The sequence below is a fragment of the Labrus mixtus genome, chromosome 9 (assembly GCF_963584025.1).
Source record: "Labrus mixtus chromosome 9, fLabMix1.1, whole genome shotgun sequence".
Taxonomy (NCBI): Eukaryota; Metazoa; Chordata; class Actinopteri; order Labriformes; family Labridae; genus Labrus; species Labrus mixtus.
Genome location: NC_083620.1, coordinates 9,931,382 through 9,956,018, shown reverse-complemented (window position 1 = coordinate 9,956,018; position 24,637 = coordinate 9,931,382). Strand labels below are relative to the sequence as shown.

The following is a 24,637-nucleotide window of genomic DNA, read 5'->3' as shown; positions in this document are numbered from 1 at the left end:
AGGCAGGATTAAGAGCCCTCGGCAAAGTTTCCTCTTGATTTGCAAATCTGTGTGCACACTTTCTAATCCATTCACGTTTATGTGCTATATCTGTGGGTACGCTTTAGTGATTTCTTCATTCAGAGAACATTTCCTCAGCGATCACAACCGCCTCATAAGTCCAATTTATCTGGATTTAATGCCATATTAGGTTTTGCACAAGAGTTTTCACAGCTTTCACTGCACAGCGTTCACTCAAAACAACCTTTCAGTTTGCGGCTGGTGCAGGGTGAGCATATTTTCAAACCTCCTAATTGGGACACTTTAGTTTTTATCGTAAATCGACATGTATGGATCTACAGATCAGTGACCTGCTCTGGTCACACGAGGTGGGCGGTAAATGCTTCCTCCTGAGCAGCTCATTTAAGTTGGTCGTCAGCTGCATTTGCTTGACTGAAGTAGGGACCGTTCAAAACCAGGACATGTTAGTGTTTAGATTTTTGAGACTTGGGACACAGGGGGTGCTTCTGAATTACAAAGTGCCTCCACAATCTTTCAGTGGACAGTAGACGGTTCCTTCTCTCCGTGCTGTATCCTGTTAGTATCTCCTGTTCAGTAGGCCAATATTAGTTCCTGCTTCGTCTGATTCATTCAGTGTGGACGTGGCGTCATTAACCCGCCTCGTGTTATTGACACTCCAGCTCAGATGTGATCTGCACGATTACTCAGTAAATAATACAAAACTCGAAATGGCATGTAAACAATTTAACAACTTAACATCTGAAAGGCATGTTACTCAAACCGACCGCATCATCCTCGTTTGTTTTTGATTTGGAGGCGCACGAGAAGTGATGTTTTACGTTTAATTTGTCACTGCATTGTGGGAGTTAAAATACGACTCATTTCCTGAAAGGATGCATCCAAACCATACTGCACAAAACCTGGAAGTTAGTATCCAGTGCAATGGTGTGACAAACACCATCTCCTCCTCAACACAAAAAAACAAAAACAAGATGGTGTTCAACCCTCGGTCTCTTGGCGACCACTCACCAGTGGTCATCCATGATCACACCATAACACAAGTAGAGTCCTACAAATATCTTGGCATCCACATAGACAATAAACTTGTGTGGAAGTCCCAGGTGGAAGCTGTCTGCTCCACAGTACAGCAGAGGCTTCACTTTCTGAGAACACTCAGGACCTTTGGTGTGTCCCGGGAAGTGCAGCTTCTCTTCTACCATGCAGTAGTAGAGAGCCTCCTACGATATGGTATCTCTGCATGGTTTGGGAATTTGACGGTTCAGTCAAAGGCCCAAATCAACAGACTCACAAAGACAGCCATGAAAATCATGGGAGTTCATCAACACCCCAGCCTCCAAGACATCTTTCAACAAACCATAATCAGACGTGCTCAGACCCATCTCATGTTCTTCACCCTGAGTACCAGCTCCTCCGCTCAGGCAGACGATACAGGGCACCCCGAGGGAGGAACAACCGTTTCAGAAATACCTTTGTTCCCTTGTCCATCAAAGCCCTCAACAGTACCTAAACTGTCATGTGTGTGTATATGTGTGCATGTATGAGGTGGTGAGTGTGTGTGTGTGTGTGAAGATGTGTAGCTGTACCTGTATTGTTTATCACTTTTCTTAACTATTACATATTTATGGTTTTAGTAATTCACTTGTATGGAATTTAATGATTAGTTAACTGACATGTTTTACAGACGAATGAATGTATTTTGTTATTTTTCTACTGCATCAGAGCTCTGTGAAGACAAATTTCCCACTGGGACAATAAAGTTAATCTTAATCTTAATCCATGCTGAAATGTTCAGAATACTGAGGCGGACCCAAAAAATGATCACTGAATGACCACGAGGGTTCAGAATGACCACAAGGGTTCAGACTACTGAACGACCACGAGGGTTCAGACTACTGAACAAGGTACGGCCCAGGTTCAAACCGCACCTGTGGCTCCTTTCCCGCATGTCATTCCCCACTCTATCTCCCTGATTTATGAATCTATCCACTGTCCTATCTCTCAATTAAAGCCCCCAAATAAATCAGGATGTAAGGTCACCCGAGGCTAGAGTGGAAGGTCCATGAATTGTTCTCTGAAGAAAGAGGTCATGTTCACAGATCAGCTCCTACAGTTTATGAAAATGTGCCCACGAATGACAAATCAGCGAGAAGTTTAAAAATCTGTTGGCATGGATTTAAAAATGTGCACACAGATTTGTAAACCAAACTCCTTTTTACACTTTCTTTTGAGGACAGACTCTACAACGTGATATGCAGATGCTTTTATTTTTGTAGCTTCCGTTTTTCCCTCTCCTGCCTCTCTGTCTCCAGCTTGACCACATGTTTCTAACGCCTTTTTTCCCTCCTGTGTTTCCCAGCCTGTTGCTTTTGGTCATATGATCATGTGGGCTGGCCAATCAGAGCGCTGCATTCTCCCGGACTCCTGCTAGTAGGAGCTTTTTCACGGCATCAGCACCGGCAGGTAGACGGGAAGTAAATATTCCTGAGATTAAAAAACATAATCTACTTTCAATATTAAAGCCCCTGTTAGAGATGTTTAACCGTTTATAAAAAAATACTGAAATTAATAGTGCAACAAAAGAAAACAAGATTATCAACGACGTAATGAACTATTCCTATGAAAGATTTGTAAACCTGTAACCATTAAAACACAGACAAGAGACTAAAACAAGAAGGAAAAGTAACGAAAGGGCAGCACGGAGTCTTTCCTTTTAAAGTGCTGATTGTTTCATTTGAATAATCAGAGTGATCTGAATCAGAGAGAGAGTAAAGTTTAACAGACAAACATCACAAAGTGCTTTACATCAACAAAAATCCAGGAACAGGAACAAACAAGCAGCTGATGGACTGACATCATAAAATCCTAGAACTATAACCTGCACAGTCAAACACAGATCAGTAGGTGGACTGGGTGGACGTTGTCACTCATCGGCCGATCTCAAAATCAATGTGTTCAGCTTCTTTTTAAAAGACTCAACAGTCAGAAGACGGGTAAGGAGCGGTGCTATGGCCTCAGACGCACGATCACCACAAGACTTTGTCTTCCAACATTCAGACTCCTGATCGTATGTTCCGACTCTGCGGCGAGCCCGGAGTATGTGACAAATGGCAGTTAGCGTCCTCTCCTACATTAAGATAGGCCACGTTAGCAGCAGCGGCTACATTAGTGTCATTAAGAAAATAAATAAGAAGCATAATTTAATAAACAAGCAAATGTGTCTGTGGGACAGGGTAACACACGTACTGGATATTTTATGCATCAGTCTTTGAGTGTGTGTGCGTATGTGTGTGTGTGTGTGTGTGTGTGTGTTAGTGCTGGTTCTGGGGGCTCAGCTTTTCTCGCGTTTCTGAGGGCACTGTCACATGAAGTTCAGTGGACTTGTGCGATTCAGGGGTGCAGGGCGCAAAAAATCCTTTCAGATGTTGTATCATTCTACACTCTCATCATCGCAGATATAAAAGCTCTGTATGCACACAAACACAAACATGACAAGTCATGTGATTTATAACACAGATATTTCCTGTTTCATAGTTCTAGGACCCGTTGGGACCCCCCCCCCACCACTCATTTTTAGTGAGTCCTCACTGCAGGAACAATGAACTATTTAAAGAGGACATATTATCTCCCTTTTCCACCTTTTTCAACAGTCCCCTGTGGTCTAAAAGAAACATCTGTGCTGTGCTTTGGTCAAAATATAACATGAATCAAGCATCAGAGGAGGTTTGTGACCCTGTATAAACCAGCTCTCTCAGAACGTTCTGTTTTGGTGTGTGTGTCTCTTTAAATGCAATGAGCCCCCCCTGAGTTTTCACAGTAGACATCACTCCTTCGCGAGAATAAAAATGGCGGCCCTGCATAAAATATTTGTTCTAGGCTGGGGGTGGAGTCCATGGGTGGAGATATCAGGAGAGGGGAGGGGATTTTTTTTTTTTACCAGAATCCCACTGTGACATCACAAGGAGAGCACATTTGAAACAGAGCATTTTTCTCTGAGTTGTAAGACTTATTCAGACCACAAACAAAGGACTGGATGGGTTTATTTCTCATGTTGTGGGTCAGTACAAACACACTCAGGTTACCCAAATATATGTTCAGAAACACTGTAAAAGTGGATTTTTTATAATATGTCCCCTTTAAGTTGCTAGAACCTTTCAGCTCCTGCAGCAGGTACCATGGCGGTGCAAATGCAGACAGAAAAAAGTCCCCATGTTGAGTCTCAGGAATTCCCTGGTGGATAGTTCCTCTTCAAAAAGTCCCCAGAACAAACAAAGTCTGAAAACACTTCATGCTCCTGCTGAGCACCGTAATGACATTTCAAAATTGAATCTTGTTTATTCTCAGAAGAATTTAGAAAAAGAAGCTTAAAGGATAAAAAAGTCGTCTCGAGGTTCGGGTTAAAATATAAAGACTTACAAATCTCTGCAGAGTCCATGATGAAGACAGTCTTATCGGGCGCCAACAGAGGGCGCTACAGTCACAGTTTTTAATCACACCACAACATGAAAGCCGACCTTTGCCCAGCCTAAAGAGTGTGCTAAGAGAACATCATTACACAATCGACTCGTTTGAATGAGGTCAGTCACAGAGACGAGACCCTGACGCCCTGAGACCCTGATGCCCCGAGTCTTCTTGGTCAGTAACAGAGACCAGACCCTGACGCCCCGAGTCTTCTTGGTCAGTAACAGAGACCAGACCCTGATGCCCCGAGTCTTCATGGTCAGTAACAGAGACCAGACCCTGACGCCCTGAGTCTTCGTGGTCAGTAACAGAGATCAGACCCTGGCGCACTGAGACCCTGACGCCCTGAGTCTTGGTGGTCAGTAACAGAGACCAGACCCTGACGCCCCGAGTCTTCCTGGTCAGTCACAGAGACCAGATCCTGGCGCCCTGAGACCCTGACGCCCTGAGTCTTGGTGGTCAGTCACAGAGACCAGACCCTGGCACCCTGAGTCTTCGTGGTCAGTAACAGAGACCAGACCCTGGCGCCCTGAGACCCTGATGCCCCGAGTCTTCGTTGTCAGTAACAGAGACCAGATCCTGATGCCTTGAGTCTTCATGGTCAGTCACAGAGACCAGACCGTGACGCCCCAGGTCTTCGTGGTCAGTAACAGAGACCAGACCCTGGTGCCCCGGGTCTTCGTGGTCAGTAACAGAGACCAGACCCTGGCGCCCCGAGTCTTCATAGTCAGTAACAGAGACCAGACCCTGGCGCCCCGGGTCTTCGTGGTCAGTAACAGAGACCAGACCCTCGCCCTGCCTAGGTCTTGGTCGGAGCACTCTGGTCTCAAGTATGTCTTGGTCTCGGTTATTGTGGTCTTGACTATGACACTACAAAACAGGTTCGTAGTGATCCAAGTCCAAACTCCCTCCCTGAAGTCTCCCAGAATCGAGCTCTGTGGTTCCAGTTAAAGGTCGGTTAAAGGTCATTACCAGAATGTTCCTAAATATCTGTCCGCCAATCAGAAAGGGAAATACATCCACACTATCGACTGGATTGAGATAAGTCAGCACTTTAACCCTTTGCATGTATTTTATTAATTAGACGCCGTCTTTACAACTAATTTTCACAGATTTAGTCGACACAGATTTTTCTTTGAATCAGGCCCCAGAGTCCTTGTGGTCAGTCGGTCAGAGTTAAGCTGTACTCTATTTATTCCTCAGAAGAAGAATTACACACATTTATCTGGGAAAGCAGCTTATGAAGCCTCAACAAGCCTGACAAACCCCTCAGTTCTGTTTCAGATCATCTTTCCACACTCTGCAACAGTCCCTCCATGGGAGTTTCATTACATTCAACTCATCGTTATTGCTCCTCCCTTCGGCCTCCTGAACCACTCACTGGTTCATGTCCTCATAAATCCTCGTTTCCAGAGTAAATGGAAACATCCGGGATCTTAACAGTCCAGGTCTCTACGTCCACGTCGAGCTTGTCCGGCTCTCAGGAATCGTCTGTCCTGTGCTCTACGTGGCACAAACTGTCTTTAAGGTCGACAGCAAGGCGCTCCAGTTTCCCCTTCAGCAGATTCCTGTACTGTTCCAGCACTTTGGTCAGACTGGTTTGAGGGGGACTGTTCGGTACTTCAGGATGAGATGACGTCTCCCTGTCAGCCTGTAACAGTCCAAAAGTAGAATACATTTAATGCTCAGCGAAATACAAATATGTGCTTTACCAACATAGGGTCTGGGTCCCCCTCGGGGGTGCGCCAAAGATCCCGGGGAGGGGGCAGGGGGTAGCACACTTATTGGATATTTTATGCACCAGTCTTTGAGTGTGGGTATCTCTTCGTCGTGTGGGTTCTGGGGGCTCAGCTTTTCTAGCGTTTCTTAGCTTACTGTCACTTATGAAGTTGGACTTGTGCGATTCAGGGTTCCAGGGTGCACTAAAGACGGTCAAATGTTGTGTACCGTAGCCTCCCAGCCACTAGGTGGGGCTATAGCTCTGGTCAGTGGCTGCAGACATCCAGTCTAATGATACCAAACCATCCGTGGCACAATTTGTCAATGTTTTGATCGATAAAATGGAGATAAAGTTTTACGTCGGCTGTGTCATGTTAAACTGGTGGATCGACCGGAGCGATTTGTAACCACGGTTAGCTCAGGCATGTGCACGCTAACCTGCAGGAAGGAACTGAAGACTGGTGTTAACCAATCAGCAAATGAAGAGACTCCCCTCGAGTATCAACAACATTAGGCCACATTTAAGTTTGAAAAAAAACCTAACATTTGCTAACCAGCTAGCTACCGTTATCTAACAGCTAACATTAGCGTTAGCTAGGAAACGGCCCTGAAGTGAATGCTAATGTTAGCTGTTAGCTAAAGATATACAGAAAATCAAAGCTGTAACATGATCCGTATTATTCTCTGGTGACAGTATTTGCGCTTCCGAACATGAGCTTGACGTCAGAATAAAATGGCCGCTCTGTGAATGTGGTGAATGAGACAGCTTAAAGGTGTTCAGTAACAAAAGAAGTTTATTCTTTCTTTTATTTGTTTATTTGTTTACAACAATTTACACTAAAAGTGTGCGTTCATAGTGTTTTTATGTCTTTATGTTTATGTGTATCACCTGAATCTGGAGGCTGCTGACGAGGCCGACATAATTTGTGACATGATGCCCGAGTCTTTCCAGCAATGAGGCCTGACATTGCAAAGTGGTCTGACTTGTTGCCCGTTGCACGCCATCTTGTAACACCCTGAGCGCCCCAAGCACCTCTGCACGCTTCTGCTGAAACTGGACAAACACATAAAAGCTGTCAACATGTTGCTTTGAAAGACAAAGGAGCATTTCAGGTCACAGTAGAAGTCCAGGTTACATGCAGCTCTGTGAGGCTGAACATCAGCTAAATGCTAACGTAAGCGTGCTAAGTCCGAGGATATATCTACAATGACCCTTCAAAGTTGCTTGCAGTGAATTTTTCTGAATTTTACCTGCTGCGTTCACACCTCGACCCACCCTGACTTCATGTGTATGAGGGGGCTGGCAGGAAAGTTAAAGCAACAATCTGTAACTCCTCCTTCTCCTTCAAACAGTCGTTTCAAAGTCGGCTTTAGAGGGATTTCTGCTGTTACATGTCCATGTAAAATTAGTCTTTAAAGGCAGGGTTGGTAATTTCCTCCAGATCCACTTTTTCAGATTTTGGTTGAAATTGTCTTTAGGTCCTGACAGAAATTAATAACTGATGTTCTCTGAAAAAGGAACGAAGAAAATCCATCTTCTGTATCAGTTGTAAGCCTGTAAAAACTTCCACCAATGTCTGCCACGAGGTACCAATCTGATGAACCAATCAGACGCCTCCCTGTCTCCCTGCTCGCTCTCTACCCCATGGGGCACTAGCCCGCACTCAAAGCAGGTGGAGTGGAGGTCAGCTTCTGGACTAACGGCGCTCGTGCATGTAAGTGAGGGGCGTGGCTTTAGAGGGAGCACAGAGGGGACGGGGGTGCAGGCGGAGCACTGATGGAATGCTACTTTCAAAATCATGCTAGTTTTTCAAAATGACCAACCCTGCCTTTAATGTAGGTGTCGTAACAACGTGATTTCACTTCCTGGATGTCAGCCCACGTTTGTTTTCTCACTGCTTGATGTGTTTCCCTCAAGGTGCTTTCACTTTGTATAATAAATCACTGCTTTCAGTCTTATTTAGCTTTCATCACCCGGCAAACATTCACTCATTATAATATATCATATACATATATATATATTACAAATACACCTTTCCACAGTACAAGTGATACATGGCGTTTGTATGCTGCATGTCACCTCCAGCGGCATGTTATAACACTCTGACAGGATTTATGAGAAAGCCCTTCATGCTGTGTGTGTGTGTGGGTGGGTGTGTGCACATGCTTCAGTTTATGTCAGGTATTACTCACTGTTCTGTTTGCCCATTCTGCTGGTTGAACCCAGACAGGTGGTAGCTGTAGAGGAGAGGGCAATATGTGAGAACCCACGCAGTCAGCCTACATGAACAAAGTCACAATCACACATCAAACAACAACTTTGAGAATGAAAGCCCCTGAGAGACGATGCTTATGCTTACACCCCCACCAAGTGAAATGTGTAGATAAAGGAGTGTTTTTAAAGTGTTTAATGACTGCAGTGTTGCAGACAGTCTACAAAAAACATGGCTTTGTTTTGGTGTGAGCGTTACGGGTCACATCCAGCGTCACACAGAAAACATCATGTTTAATATCAGAGAGCATAATATCATATCAACGTCCTTACCATGTCTTTCTTCAGCTCCTCAATCGTTTTCACCAGATTCTTCCTGGCATCGCTGTTGCACCAAAAGTCAACAGGTCTGCTCTGGACTCCAGGGGGATGGGAGGAAATCACTCCAATCAGCAGCAGCAGGACTCCTGGAGGAGCACACAGAGGACGCGACTGACGAGACGACATAGCTACAGGATTTCAGCTGTGTGCATGTGTTGCCTTAAATGCCCTCTTGTTTGTCCTCAGTCCTTCTCCTCCTCTGTTGCCATGTGTCACGTATCTTTCTTGTTAAGCCTCTCTTTTGAGCCATTATCTTGCCAAAAATCACACCCACAGGCTGTGCTCTGACACGTGAATTTCTGAATCTGTATCAACTTTCCAAGTGCTGAAAGACGAGATGAACTTGTCAACAGAATGCAGCTAGCTAGAGGTATGCCCCTAGTGAAGCGTGAAGAATCTCATAGTGGACAAAAATCACAACTACAACCTTTCACTGATTCCATCAAATGCATGTAACTTCTAGTCTGAGATACACGTAACACATTTACGCCACCAACACCAGGCCTGTACCCATTCATATCCACTTACTGCTATAGGCCATAACCGGCCCCTGCGTGCATGGTGTCCCTCAGCTGTGGGCCGTCAACCTGCATCTGTCGTCCACTCAGCTTCAGAGAAATCCACCCAGCACGTAGATCCTCAGACCTCCTTCTGTATCCAGTAGAAGAACTGCCCATGCACAAATCTCCGGCTCAGTTCTGAATCCTTAAGACCTCGTATAGTCTGAGCTCCTTTCAGCAGCAACAACAGACCGCTCTGTGAGGGGACGAGTGCTCGCTTACTGTGCAAGCTTTTGGAGCGAGCGAGCTTTGTATCTGATGTAGCCCAAAGTTAATGTTTAACGCTGGATTCTCAGTGCAAATAACACAAGAGGCTCCCCGTTCACACAGACAGTACTAACCCAGATACGACACGATTACACAGATGTTTAAGGCCGTCCTGGGTGGCACATTTCTGAACCAGCTGCTAAACTTTATTTGTGTTGTGTCATAACAAATTCAGATCCAAAATGGCAATACTACATCCACCATTAGCAGCACTAAAACTATACAACATCAGCATATCCAGTCGTTCTCCTGCCAAAGGAAACAGCTGTGAGCTTGAACCTGAAGTCACAGATATGTTTGAAGCAGTCTGTCAGAACTCTGAGTGTGAGTTTGAATTGTTGAGATCCTAAATATCATCATCGTCACCGTCATCACCATCACTGTCATTGTAACCACCATCGTCACCATCATCATTAAGGTCGTAGGTCAGGTGTTCATAAAGAGCTGGGTCTTTAGCTTTTTCTTAAAGGTACAAAGGGACTCTACAGATTAAAGGATGTTGGTAGTCTGTTCCACCACCAGAGCGCTGTTGAGAAGGTTGGATCAGACGCCTTTCATTAGCAGAGCGTAGCGGGCGGTTCAAGTGTGTGTGTGTGTGTGTGTGTGTGTGTGTGTGTGTGTGTGTGTGTGCGTGTGTGTGTGTGTGTGATTGTCTATACACCTGCGTCACAGATGGTTTTCCAAGTGTTGTGGCTCACACGCGTGGCATTAATGAGCTCTTTGTTATCATTCAGACGTGTGTGTGTGTCTGTCTGTGTGTGAGTGTGTGCAGTGCATCATCTCACAGCTGTGCATCTCTGTGGGGAGAGCCATAACCATGGCAACACCAAGCTTTGAGTAGCTTTTAAAAGGCTCCTCTCTCTCCCTCTCTTATTCTCTCAGCTGGGAGAGGATGACACGACGAGGAGGATTTTCTTCAGGTCTTTAACTCTCGTTTTTAGTCGCTTAGTTGACTTTCAGTCAGTTAAAGATGAATGAACGTTGTTTTTATTATATTTTTTGCTTGTGTGGGACATCTCTTCCCACAAACATCTTTGTCATTTTAAGGATGAAATGACAGAAAGACGGTCTGATGCTGCTTCCGTACAGATGGCTGCCTTGACTTTATCTGGATATACACAGAGAGGTATTGTCTCCTTATATAAGGAACATGTGATGGTAAACAGTGAGGTAAATTTAGACTTCTGTGGAGGTGTAAGAGATGTGACATTCACAGAAGAAATGGCGCTTAAAGGACTTCTTTAATTGTCGGTAATGTCAGTGAGGACTTGTTATCCGTGGGGAAGACGCAGAGAGGAGGAGCAGGAGCGTCTGCGCGAGGAGGCAGGAGCGTCAAAGAGGCGGGAAGACAAGGAAAAGGAGTGTATGCAGCAGCTCTCACAGTGTCCAGCATGCAACCAGGGGTGTGACGTTGTCCTGATCCTGCCCTGCTCACACACCATGTGTGGTCCCTGCATTACAGCTGCAGAGGGAGCAAGGTCAGGTCAGCATCGCGGTGTCAGTCCACCTGTCTGCTCCGTGCTGTGTCCCCGCTGTCGACACCCCGTGGAGCTGCCGTGCCGGTCCTGGTCATCTGCAACTTCAAGTCTGCCAAAACATCCAACCCTGAGTCCTGCATGTGTGAGCAGGGAGACTGGAAGCAGGGAGGGGGAGTCTGGAGATCCTCTGCAGTGTGTGCAGGTGAGGGATCCAAAATAATATAGCTCAAAATGAGGAATGAGTGCTGGTTTGCTGCTGAACGTTGTGGAAACGAGTCAAAACAGGATTTAGAGCAAGAAGTACTCGATACAAATTGAGATAAAAAGACAGTGACGGTAGGCTTTACAACTTATTTGTTAAATGTTTGTACTTTGCATCTAAAAATACAGATCCATCTTAACTATGCAACACAAGAGCACCTTTATGGTGTAATTATGTACTAAAATATTCTAACCAGGGTCAGAGCTTCACCCTAACCCTCACATTACACTTTAATATGTTCATACATTTTCTTAAAACTACATTAGTAAGTGGTCTAACCTGCAGGGACCCCTCTTTCGGAGAGCGCTCTACCCCTCATCCATCACCATACACATCAACACATCGACACATCAACACATCGACACAACACTCCTGCAAAAAAATACAGAACTGCAAGTTCAATGTTTGACATCAAACTGAAAAACTAACAAAACATATTTTACAGAAGAAGCACTGCAACATGCAACTTCCACATTTAATAAGTGACAGCATTCATGGCTTTTAACAGATCGGATATTTCTGTTAAATTTAGATAATTAGGAAGGCACCCAAACGGAAAACCTAATTAACAAACCAAAACTGAAACAACGTTAAGACTACAAAACAGGTTGACCATATATCACTCTACTTAATCATACAAGGTGTGAGCAAACATACCAAACACATTTCTTCTTCTGTGGTTTTGTGAGAGTAAGTTGGCACCTTGCATTAACCGAACACAACAGAGAAAGGTGTTCATATTTAAAGTAGGTTAGGCCAGACCAAATGAAACACGGAGGGGGGTGGGGTGGGCAGAACGGACTCCAAGTGAAAGAGTCATGAAACTACATTCAAACCCAAACCCCCCTCTGACTTCTGAGCACGTGGTCTCTTCCAATGAGCTAGCTCCAGCAGAATAAAGGTGTTCACAGACCTTGGCCACATCTTTTGCTCAACCAGGAAATTCCCTCCTCCTCCAGCCAGCCAGGTAACTAAGACACAAAGAAATCACTAAGCACTGGATCATCATGTCACAGTTTAAAAAGAAACAATAGATGGAACTAAATGTGGAAGTTGTTTGTGTGCTTTGACTTTAACCTGATGTGAACCAGTGAAGGTCTGAAACCACGACGTGAAGGGGAAGTTACCTTCTGTGACTGAGGCCTCTCAGTGGTCTGGGTACCTGCTTGGATTCTTCTTCTTCCCTCTTTGTTTTTCGGCAAACAACTTACAGGTGCATACCGCCACCTACTGTACAGGAGTGTGTAGCGTCATGTAATTTACCTTTACTTTGAAATTCTGCCTGTTAACCTTGTGTCTTATAAGACTGAAAAAAAAGAGTCCTCCTCCTGACGGCTCGTATCCCCTCTCCTCTCTCTTCTCCCCGCTTTCCTCCCAGATTTCACTCATGCCCTGCAGCTCTGATTTTCTCTCGCCGCCTCTCAGTTCTGGACCACTTTTACTGAGGGGGCCAAACTGGGGCCAGTTGTTTTGTCAGAGGGGAACATTAAACCCGATGAAAAATAGACAAAGATGATCGCTTTAAAATATATATATATATATTTTATGATGATGATTTCTGATTGTTTCAGTAACAGTGTTTAATACTAGATTGTGAGTCTGGTTGTTGAGTCAAATACTGTGTAGGTGTTCAGTGGCCCTGTCGCTGGGTCATCTACACACCACCCCTCTGCACACTGTGATGAAGCTCTATAAGTCAACCTTCTCTGATAGTGTTCAGTGACTGTGTGCATATCCGTCCTGACCTCCTCCTCCACCTGCTGCTTGGATTCACCTCTTCCTCTGTTGAGATTTCAATCTCGTCTCTGTCGTTGTTTCTAGGTGGACACACGCTGCCATGATGTCTGTGACGTGACAGAACAGAGCAGTGTGCACGGTGAGTGTGAGGATTCATAGATCCAGATCCTGTTTCTATATGAACTTTACTGGACTGGATTTAACAGACGCCATCACTCCTGTCCTCGCCCCCCTCCTCTTGCTCCCTTTTAAGATTTTACTGATCACTTTTAAAGTTCGTCTTCAGTACACCTGAATGACATATCAGAAATGTTGACCCCCTATGAACCACCTCCTGGTTGCTCCAAAACCGAGGGTCAGATTTAATGGAGCTTTTCAATCAGGGCCCCTCGACTCTGGATCGACCTCAGGCGAGCAGATTCAGACGATCAGGGCGATCAACCTGGAGAGAAAAAAAACAGAGAGAGGAAGTGAGACGGTATGAGAAGAACTTCAAAATAAAACAGGAAAAAGTGAAAAGTAATCTCAGGACAAATTAACAGGAAACAGAGAAACACGAGTAACACAAATAACAAAATAAAACTAAGTGACAACAACAAGGAACAAAACAAGTAAACAAGAGTAAATAATGACAATCCCTTCAGTTATTCATTTTTAATTCTTCTTCTGATGTTTAACTCATCTGTCCTCTGCTGATTTTATATTTTTATTAACCATCGACCTTTTATTTTTCCTCTATCTTCAGTTTGTGTTTCCTGTGATGTTGTCGTCTCATCAGCTGTATTTTATTTTCTTCAGTCGTAGGGTTTTGTTGTTAACTTCCTGTTGCCTCTCTTCTTGTTCCTGTTTATTTGTATTCATATTATTTCTGCAGACGTCTGTCGTCTTGGTGATTATTCTGGCGTCGTCAGGACTTCCTGCCTTTGCTTCGTCCGTCAAAGCACTTTGTAAATATCAGTTTTTAATGAAGTTATTCTCATGATGTGCGCACTCTCCTCTGTCTCTAGAGCCAGGCTCCAGTTCCACTGAACCACCAGAGGATGGCGCTGTAGACCTGCGAGAGGAGGAGATGGAGCAGTCAGTCTATGGTCAGGAGTCATTCTTCATGCTCACTCTGAACACGTTTAATCAAAGTTCTTCATGTAATGGTCGCTGGGGGTCAAAGTTCACAGAGTTCTTTCTGGTCCATGTTAGGACTTTCTTTTTCTCTGGACCCTTCGACTGCACCTCCCTCCCTCCATCTTTCCAACTCCTCGCTCACTGTCACCTACAAAGAGGACAGCCCTCCTGGTCCACCTCGAGACCCCCTGGTCAGGAGATCCCCCTCCTTAGACCCCCCTGGGATCCTTGTCCCCCTGGTCTGTGCGGATGTGGTGATCAGACGAGGACAGTATTACTGGGAGGTGGACGTCTGTAACAGCTCCGTCTACAGGATCGGTAAGATCTGTGATAAGTTTGTTTGTATCCTCCAGACTGTTAGTCAGCAGGACTGTGCTGGTTTCACGAGACCACGTCACCAGACTCTCCGGGTCACAGTGCCACGGCGCGGTAACACCAGTTAGACCTCTTTGTGAAGTTACCAGAACAATCTGCGGCGATGGAAACACAAAACGGCCCCTCTGTGAAAATCAAGATAAATGTGTTTTTAAAAGCATCTGTGATCAAGGGGAGTCACACCGAAGAACTTTGTTCTCTGTCAGTTTTAAATCTAAAGAAAATGTCACCATGACATGAAATAAGATAAAGTTTTAACTGATTATTAAAGGACTAAATGTGCCTGGCAAACATTTCTACAAGGGCTGACCATCGATTCAATTTTTAATTGCGATAAATCAGAAAAGTTTAAAATCCCATTATTTCGCATTTAAACAATCCTGCACATCCCTCAGCGGGTGCTGGACCCAAGAACACGAGTAGATAAAAAAAAAAAAGCAAACAAGATCCTCACACCAAGAATCTCCCGTTGGAAGGGTTTATCGATAAGTGACGTTAAAGATTTCAAAATAAAACTTTTCAGGCTTTTATTTTGAATGTTTGCTCTCTCTTAAGCTGAGAGTTCTTTACTTCCTGTGTGCTTTTATTTTGGTTAGGACATGAAGTTAAGCACAGAAAGAGGGAGTGGTTAGGGATCCCAAAGTGACGTCAAACAGATGCAGCAGTGTCCTTCTTTTACATCACTGAGACTACAGGGAGACACTGAGGACGACTATCTACGGTGACCCTGAAGGGACAAACTAACACGAGGTTAAAATCAAAATACACAAAGCACTGACATAAAGGCAAAAAACTGTCATAGTGTCGGCCTCGGAGGCTTAGTCCACCATCTTTGATTTGTGCAGCGTCTTTTTTTTTTTTTGGTCTTGCCTCCTGAAACGCTCCTGTCCGACGGGGAAAACTTTGACTCAGGAAGATGTCAGGGGCAGGCTGTTCCTGACATGATCTAGTAACTTTCAGGAGTGTTTGTGTAAAAATATCTTTCCTGTGTCTTTGGACTCATCGATGGTGATATGTCTTTAAATCCTTACACGAGCTGTTCCTGCCTCTCTCAGGTGTGAGCGCGGTGGACGCCTCTTGCGGCTGGTGGCTGGACAGACATGGCCCTTCTTTTTGTGCAGTGTACGATGGGAGCCTGGAGCCGCTCTGCACAGTCCCGCCCCAGATCAAAACCCTCGGGGTCTTCCTCAACATTGGTGGGGGAGCCCTGAGCTTCCACAACCCTCTGACTCAGGAGCATCTAGCCACGCTTTCTACACGCTTCCACCGAGCTGGAGTGCGCCCCGCTCTGGGCCTGCGTCAGGGTCGACTGAGGGTGCGCTGTGGCCTCCCCCCTCCTGCTCATGTGTTCCTCAGTAAGGACTCCACCTACAGGGGGCCTCGTGGAGCTGGTGGAGGCAGGTGGCAAAGGGAGCTTCCCTTCCACTCAGTCAGGAAAGTGATACAGAAGTTTGAGGAGCTGGCCGTGTCGGACTCAGACTCTGGTCTGGTATCCAGTTTTGGATCGTCCTGCTCCACCTTGGTTTCCCTTCCAGATCTGGGGATTCCTGGGATGTTCCCCTCTGGGCCAACAGGACAGGAAACTGCAGCTGAATAATAACAGCTTCTGAAACTCTTCAATGGGAGCAACAAACACACCCACTGCTCCTGTGAGGGGTTTGATCTCAGGCCATCATTTCAAAGGCTAATTTTTCATCTTCAAGGACTTTTGGCTGCCTGTTTCCACTCTCTGCGTGACCCCAGACCTGCAATTGACTCTCTCCCCAGGACGCAGGCCTTTCTCCCGTCCAAACAACCCCCACTGGTTTGGGATTGGGCCCGAAAGAGTCCTCTATAATGTGAAGTGTGAGGAAAGGGTGGGCTTTGAGCAGCATGACGCCTTCATTTGCCTCTGTTTGACGGTTGTCCGACAGTAGGGGTTCTACTGTGTGTGTGTGTGTGTGTGTGTGTGTGTGTGTGTGTGTGTGTGTGTGTGTGTGTGTGTGTGTGTGTGTGTGTGTGTGTGTGTGTGTGTGTGTGTGTGTGTGTGTGTGTGTGTGTGTGTGTGAAGCAGCTGGGTGTGAGAAGACAAGGTGTGAGTACAGTGACACCAGCAGTGTTGACGCAGAGAGGACAGGTGGTAACGTACGTTTATCCCACGCCATGCCCTCGATGGGACAGTACGGCCGCCCTCTCCTGACCCTTTGAAAACCGCAGGACGCCCGAACACTTCAAAAGGGTCGACCGAGAGCGGGAGAACAGAGAAAAACAGCACGCATGAATTAAAGACAGCAGGTGATGAGCTGGTAAAAAAAAAAAAAAAAGAAATGAGCCTGCAGAGGGTTTCCTAACAGCTTTCCTGAATAGATCAACCGGCAGAGACTCTGAGAGCTCTGACCGTGTCTGCAGGAGCTCGCTCTTTACTTTACAAATACTGAGATCACAGTTCAGTAAAACATGCTGCATCAGTCGTCTTTGCACATTTTATGTTGGATAAAAATGAGTTTTCTTCCCTTTTCTTAAAACAGTATGCGCACACAAATAGACTTTGAGGAGTCTATAAAAACATTTTAAAGATTCATGTCTGATGCCCACGAACACCTGAAGACATATTCAATCCTGAATTAAATACTATAAATGCACAGCTGTCTGTGTGTGTGTGTAGTGGTTTAAACATAGCTTGAATCATCATATTTTAAACTTTAACTGTTTCACCGCCAGTAAGCGCCCCGCTTACGCCATGTTCCAACAACAAGTGATGTTCAGACCATAAGCTGTATAAAACATGCACGTAGTCACCCATTGGGTTCTGAGGAGCCTTTTTGAAGCCTAGCTATGGAGGTCGCCATGTTGGAAATGCTGACTCAACCTGACTTTAGATCGATCCAGAAAACGCTAAGATGGGCCTTAAACCTCCCTGCAAATGGCCATAACAGCCACGGCCATAATTATGCAAATCTATTAATTACTCTGTTAGCCTTATGAGCTAACAGTAGCCCTATTCAGACCGCCGTTTCAAGCCGCGATATTTTGCGTCAAGTCTTCTACCTGAACGTTGCTGAGGCGTAATCGGGGGACGAAGTGGCCCCCCCCTCTGTACCATCTTCAGAGGTAGTAACAGAGGCGAGATGGTGTTAGCTGAACTAGCGGGGGATAACAGCGCTGTGCGTGTGCGTGCATGTCTGACTGTGCCGTGCTTCAGCAACGCCGTGAATTCACAGACTGTGCCGCCAATATTACGTCGTCGCTAGATAAATTAAAATGTACAAATACGAGATGACGGCTTATCTTAGTTACGGCATTTATAAAAATCAGTCTGAAAAGAGCTAACGAAACTGGGTAGGATTTTAAATTTCTGCAGCTGTGGTTCAGCGGTAGAGTATGCCGCCTTCCAAATGGAAGATCGGAGGTTTGATCCCCAGGCTCCTGCAGCCACAAGTGGAAGTGTTCTTGGGCAAGACGCTGAACCCCAAATTGCCCCCGCTGCGACGCCAGGTAGATGCGTGACATGAAGTTTAAAAAGTGCTCTGAATGTTCTAAACAAGCAAAAGTCCATTTTCCGTTTTCTTCACCCGACTAAAGCTCTGCATTACGTTAGCACATCCTGATAATAGATCTTGTCTGTGCAGTGGTTTGCTGCTTCCTGTTTGCTGAAGTGGTGGTTGTTGATAATCTTGATGATGTTGCACTTGACTATCATTTAATAACTTAAAAACTCCTGCCAACGCTCGAGATGTTTGATTCGATCTAGAACTTCAAGACAAGCGAAAGAACGCCTGCTGAAAATTACAGAGTTGTGTTAGAGGTGCAGAAGGTCTGCAGGACTCGGGTGGGTCTTTGGGATATTGACAAACTGTCTCTCTTATGTTGAGCTCACATTGGACTTCCTCTGGTGTCTCTTCTTCATGAACCTTTAGGTCCACACAGCTTTGGGTTTGCACTCAACTAGCTCAGGAAATAAAGACAGTGGACATTCTCAGTCTCATTTTCTGCCATTCCAAACTCATCTGAAGAGCCACTGGGACCAGGAACGCTTTATTCTAGGCACTGCCGATGTTCATTCTGGCGCTGTTACTACTTAACTTACAATCAAGTAGCTATTGAAACGTTACCTCCTGTGAAACCTCCTATTATCCCGTCCTGTCATCCTGTTTTTTCCAATTACTGTTTGGGTTTTCTAGAAGGTGCAATCTCCGAGTATTTAGTCAGACCACCCAAAATCATTGTAATACGAGAAAACACAACAACTAGCATTTAAGACAAGCATCAATCAGAAGTCTGCAACGAGACATTCAAGGACGCGAGTCAGTGGCGTTAGTCCAGTTTTCCATTTGGCATCCTTCAGTTCATGCATGAGATGAGTTAGAGCCGGTAATCAGCGATGAGTCAAAGACGGGCTTGTTAGACTGTCGCCTCTCAGACCACTCATCAGGATGACTGTGTGCTGATGTTTAATGGTCGAGGTATTTACCAGGAGAGTTCAAAAAAATGTGAATGCCGCGACCGCTTCTGGCACATGCAGCTCTATTACGACTCAAAGTGTGTGGAAGCAATTTGACTCTTGTAAACAAAAATGAGAGAGGCGGGATGCAGATTTCAAAGGGCCGACAAGAGAGAGGGGGGGGGGGGGGTAGAGAGAGAGAGGGGGAGAAAGAGGGTAGAGAGAGAGGGGGGGAGAGGGGGAGATGGGGAGAGAGAGAGAGGGGGAGAAAGAGAGAGAGGGTAGAGAGAGAGAGAGAGGGTAAAGAGAGAGATGGAGAGAGAGAGGGTAGAGAGAGGGGCAGAGAGAGAGAGGGGAGAGAGAGAGAGAGAGGGAGAGAGAGAGGGTAGAGAGAGAGGTAGAGAGAGGGGCAGAGAGAGAGAGGGGAGAGAGAGAGGGAGAGAGAGAGGGTAGAGAGAGAGATGGAGAGAGAGAGGGTAGAGAGAGGGGGAGAGAGAGAGAGGGGGGGGTGTTTGCCAGGAAGGATGAACTTGAACTACTTGAAAAGCGTTGTTGTGCCATGTGTGTATTTTTGGCAGCTTCTGCAGTACAGCGAGGTGGAGAGGGGGGCTGTAGGCCTAATGAGTATATTTACTGCAGTACAATACTTAGGTACATTCATAAGTATTCTTCTATTGTTGAATGTTTCTGACTGTTGTCTTCTGATCCTTTTGATGTCTTAAGTAAATTACTTTAAATATCTTTGCTGTTAAAATGCTCCATAAAACTTTCTGGCTTCTCTGACAACAATGCAGCAGCCAGTATGTCCTCCTTCTAACTTTAGATTCTGCTCCTGAATGGTCTGGATTTGTTTGGACCAGAGAAGGTAGGCGGTTTTAAGGCACACGGTCGTTTTGGATGCTCCTCGGTTTGCCAGATATGAGACCAGTTATCAGGTCAAACCAACAGGTGCGATGGAAGCGGGCAAGAGAAGTGGTTCAGATAGAAGTGATTGTACCCGACCTAAAAAGCCTCTGCATGTTTCCAGAGGGGCCCTTACAAGATGCCGCCCCTGGGTAACGTTGCTGTGTTAATTTGGCCCGGTTACATGTGACTGTTTACAGACCAAAGGATTAGAAAAGAGACAAGATGTAGACTTTATGACCACAAGCATCACCAACATTGACTGAAACTGAAAGACAGTTCCTCACAGGAGATTTAAAATACAGGATTTCCTTATTTCTTAAATCCTGCTGCCTTTCTGCTTTTCACATGATTAATACATAATGATAACTCTGAAGCTGATCAGAACACATGTTGCTAATTTACTGTCAAATGAAGCTTCAAGGTCTTCTCCCCAAGGTGTCAAGATAAACCGAGCCCCCCCCCCCCCCCCCCAACAACAACCAAACTACCCGGTACATGTGGAGGTCTCTTCAACTCGCTAATCGCCTCATTTACTCTCTCCATCACAGACTCTAGTTCTGAAATAGAGTCGATGTGAGAAGTAAAAAGACAGTTTCGCCTGTGTCTGCAAATGGATCCCGTTTGTATGAATGAATAAACATCAACTCTGCAAGACTTCGACCATTTGCATATTGGCCGAGGAGAGGCCCATCGACCCCTTTCCGTTGCCGGCAGCAGCAGCACAGAAATTAGCTTTACAACTGAGCGGGCCTCTCTTATTACCATCATTATCAGCATCTGCATAACAGTGGCTGTAAAAGCATCATACGCCTCCTGCTTTGTGTCTCCATCAGCGTTTACGGCGCGCTGCGAGGGACATCCTGCGTTAACATTCAACGCTGCAGTTATGGATGAAGATCGACGCTCCTGCAGAGGGATGCGCGTCAGAGTATTTCTCTGTATCTGATTATTTATGCTTTCTAGATCTATTCCCACCATCTGTAAACGAGTTACCTGCTTCTTCTTCAGAAGAACGCCTATGTCGGAATAAGTCAGCCATGCGCAAACAGGCCTTTAAGTTTGGAATGCAAATGCAGAATTAGAACCACATCCTGAATCACACTTTAACTAAACACGAGTCAGAAATAAGAGGGTGCATTTCCAGCAAGGAGAAAGGGAACGTCACAAACTGTACTCCCGATAAGGAGCCTTTCTTCTGTGCGTCATGCGCAGAAGCCTTCTTGGTGCCAAACATCCTGAGAGGATACAATCATTACAGTAAATTTACTCTTTCAGTAAAAAGCTTTAAATAAACTGATCTTGTGATTTAAAACAAATCACACGGCTATTTAAGTTTGATGGTAAAAGCAGAGGGAGTACAACATGCCATGCTTGTTAGTGCAGCAAGCGTGCACGTGATGAGGAACAGGTGGTGTGTGTTTGTGTGTGCGTGTGTGTATGTGTTAGTGCACGAGAGAGAGACTGCGTGAGGGGGGCAGAGAGAGAGAGAGAGAGAGAGAGAGAGAGAAGCACATCTGCCAGGCGCTATCATAGCTCACTGGCTGAATATTCACACCTCCCATACCGACCAGCAAACAGGATGCGGTCCCCTCCTCTGTGAGTGTTCGCTGCGTAGTCAGACAGATTAAGAGGGGGGATGAGGAGAGTGTGTGTGTGTGGGGAGGGAGGGGGGGGGGGGGGGGGGGGGGGCAAGGGGTATCGTTAAACAACCCCTCATTTATGACCTGCCAGCCTGAGCGTCTGACAAACAAAAGCAAATACACAAGGCGCAGAAAGAAAGTGAAGTGTCCATCCAGCTGCACCATCAGGGACGATTTACAGCCGATACTCTACCCTCTGTCACACACACACACACACACACACACACACACACACACACACACACACACACACACACACATTTGATAATAATGACGTTTAATCTTTTATGCCAGTTTTTCTTGTCCTCTGCTTTTTTTTCCCACTCCTTCCTGGATCTTTAAGAAGGAAGCACTATGTCTCTGATCGCGTGTCACTTCGTGCTTCTGCTGCTCAGTCATGTCGTGCAGCTAACGACTGTTTGGTCTGCAATGCTTCGCTGCATATTGGAGATGAAATATGACGAGTCTCCTCCTCGTCTTATTTCCAAACATGTCTCCATGGAAATGGATCGAGTTAAAGATGAATGCACTGTTATGATAAATAAAAAGCAAGCTGCTGGAGGCTATCTGGCGAACTGGAAGTCCTCGTGCACGTTAATGAAGTGCAGAGATAGATATGGGACCAAATCATTCATGTTTACTGTTCTAACAGCTGCAGACTCCACGTTACAGAACAGCCGAAGTCAAATATTGTGTTCATATTTATCAGTGTGCTGCTGTAATTCATACTAGATACGAACTGCATTTGGGAAATTGGCTAATTGTAAGTTGTGTGCTCACCCGAAGAAACAAAACGGCCCCGAGTCTCTACGTGAAACGTTTATTTCCAACCATTAAGGAACTCTCTTGAATTCGGCATTCATCCAACATTAAGAGTTGAATTGTATGTCTCTCCAGTCTCATGTTGCGAAAATAATACGCTTGGAGAGCTTTCCGAGTCCTAACTATAAAACAAACCCATAAAACATTTGGTTTATGCTTTTTGAATATCTGCCTGATGAGCGGGAAGGAGCTGGAGTCCTCTTATTTTTTTTTTATTAATATACTTTCCTTGGTGAAAGAGGGTTTGGCGCTCGTGCAAACAGTCCGGTTTTGTAAACATGTGCTGGACGCCTCCAATACACAAACTCGCTCCCACAGGGGCAATAAGGGTCCGTGGGTTTTTGTTAGGTCCAATAGACAATTTAGCATCCAGTCTGCCTAATGAATCACCGTGTGCAAGAAGAAGAAAAGTGTCGCTTATCACCCGATGATGAAGTGTAAACAGGCCATCATCGACTCCTATTGCAGCTGGGGGGAGAGTGGGAGAGAGGGGGGGAGGGGGGGGGGGGATGTGCGCGTGAATCCCAACGCCCGGGTGGAAGTGGCTCCCACAGGTCACATAATGTGACACATGCATAAAAATAACACCTTGCGCTCGCACCTTGGTCTGCACTTTTGGCACAAAACCACAAGATTTGGCACCTTTTTTACGCGACGTTTTAGTGGATCGACACAAAGTTTAAGGTATCTGGATGTGGACTCAGGAGACCCTTGAGGAATTAAAATGACATTTTAGACAAGTATGAAAGTGCTGCTACCTCTCAGTGGATCTCTAGTTGGGAAACAAAAAGAGAATGTGGAGCGTGATGCTTTGGGGAAATATTTAGAGCATGAGCACAACATGAAATTTAAAAAATATGGACAGAGTTCTGCAGGACAAAACTCACACAGCTGGCAACATTATTCTAATTATTTCATGAAATCAATCACTCCTTTGTTGCAAACATCTCAGGCATATAATCCGGCTGCCCTTTGCTAAACTGTGAAATTAATCATCCATGAGCACCACTACAGTCATGTAAACTTGAGCCGCACAGCGTTTGTTCTAGACCCCTAGAGACCCTCTCAGAGGAGCTGCTGATGCACTGTTGCTCAATCCACTCTGGTTTGGCTTGATGGGAACTTTGCCCAGATCCAAATAGGCTTTCATAAACTTCACTTGTTGTTGATGTTGTGAAGCTACACGCTGGCCACAGAAGGTCAAAGAGATGTTGGCACCTGAATCCTGGTTGTTTTGGTCCAGGTAGACTTTTGAGGGAGCCAAAGGAAACAGTTTGAGGGTCCAGGAGAGGGGACTGAGGTGAGCAGAGGGCCAGGAGGACAAACTGAAACGGGTCTGGGTCGAGGTATTCCAACTATTTTCATTTGTTTCTGTTAAGTCACTCAGGTCTCAGCCCTCAAACACAGTTGGAAAAATAGACGGTGCAGCCAGACACACACACACACACATTCCTTACTGTACATGATGTGGAGATTCACACACCGGTGCTTTTCGACCTCAGCTGAATACAAAGAGTGATGCTCTACATTCAGAGTAGATCCTGTATGAACTGCAGGTTTATAAATATCTGGATAACATGTGACCAACAAACAAACAAACAGATGAATGAACAACAACAACAAACCTAAATACTTAGAGAATAGAATAAAGACTGTTGCATACATCTCAGAGCGTTAGTCGGTATCGCTGCTCTTTAACTGCCTTAGACGAAACTGTCCAGGAGAAATATTTTCATGCAGCGGGGAAGCCAAAACAAATTCGTCACTTACATCACTAATCCTATACCAAAAGAATCCATTCCATCAGAAGGCCAGGCAGTTTTTTTTTAATAGTCGGAGCGCCTTTCAGACGCCAGGAGAGTCAAAGAGCTTCACACGGACACAACGAGCATTTCAAACATTTCATACAGATGATAACAAAATCATACAAAGTTCTTAGAAGGCGATACAGTGAGAAATAAAAACAAAAAGTCTGCAAGTGAAGAAAAGCAGGTAGCATGTCTCTATGGACTTCTTTTCTCTTCTGACTACTCAAAGCGCTTTCACACCGCAGGTCACACCTACACATTCACACACTGATGGTAGAGGCTGCTGAGTAAAGAGTCCATCAGTATTAACTCATCCATTCATACACATTCATCGGGAGCAACTTGGGGTTAAGTGTCTTGCCCAAGGACACATCGGGCATGTAGCTGCTGGAGCTGGGGATCAAACCCCCGACCTTCCGGTTGAGAGCGGACTGGTCCGACTCTACCACTGA

General features: G+C 45.4%; 1 protein-coding gene across 1 annotated transcript; it reads left to right on the top strand.

Moving 5' to 3' along the window:
• Nucleotides 1-10,397: 10,397 nt before the first annotated feature.
• On the top strand, nucleotides 10,398-17,592 carry LOC132980184 (uncharacterized). The gene is made up of 5 exons (XM_061046160.1): nucleotides 10,398-11,298; nucleotides 13,180-13,234; nucleotides 14,103-14,183; nucleotides 14,290-14,532; nucleotides 15,645-17,592. The coding sequence occupies exons 1-5, from the start codon at nucleotides 10,873-10,875 to the stop codon at nucleotides 16,184-16,186; spliced, it is 1,347 nt and encodes a 448-aa protein (XP_060902143.1). The 5' UTR covers nucleotides 10,398-10,872; the 3' UTR covers nucleotides 16,187-17,592.
• The last annotated feature ends 7,045 nt before the right edge of the window (nucleotides 17,593-24,637 follow it).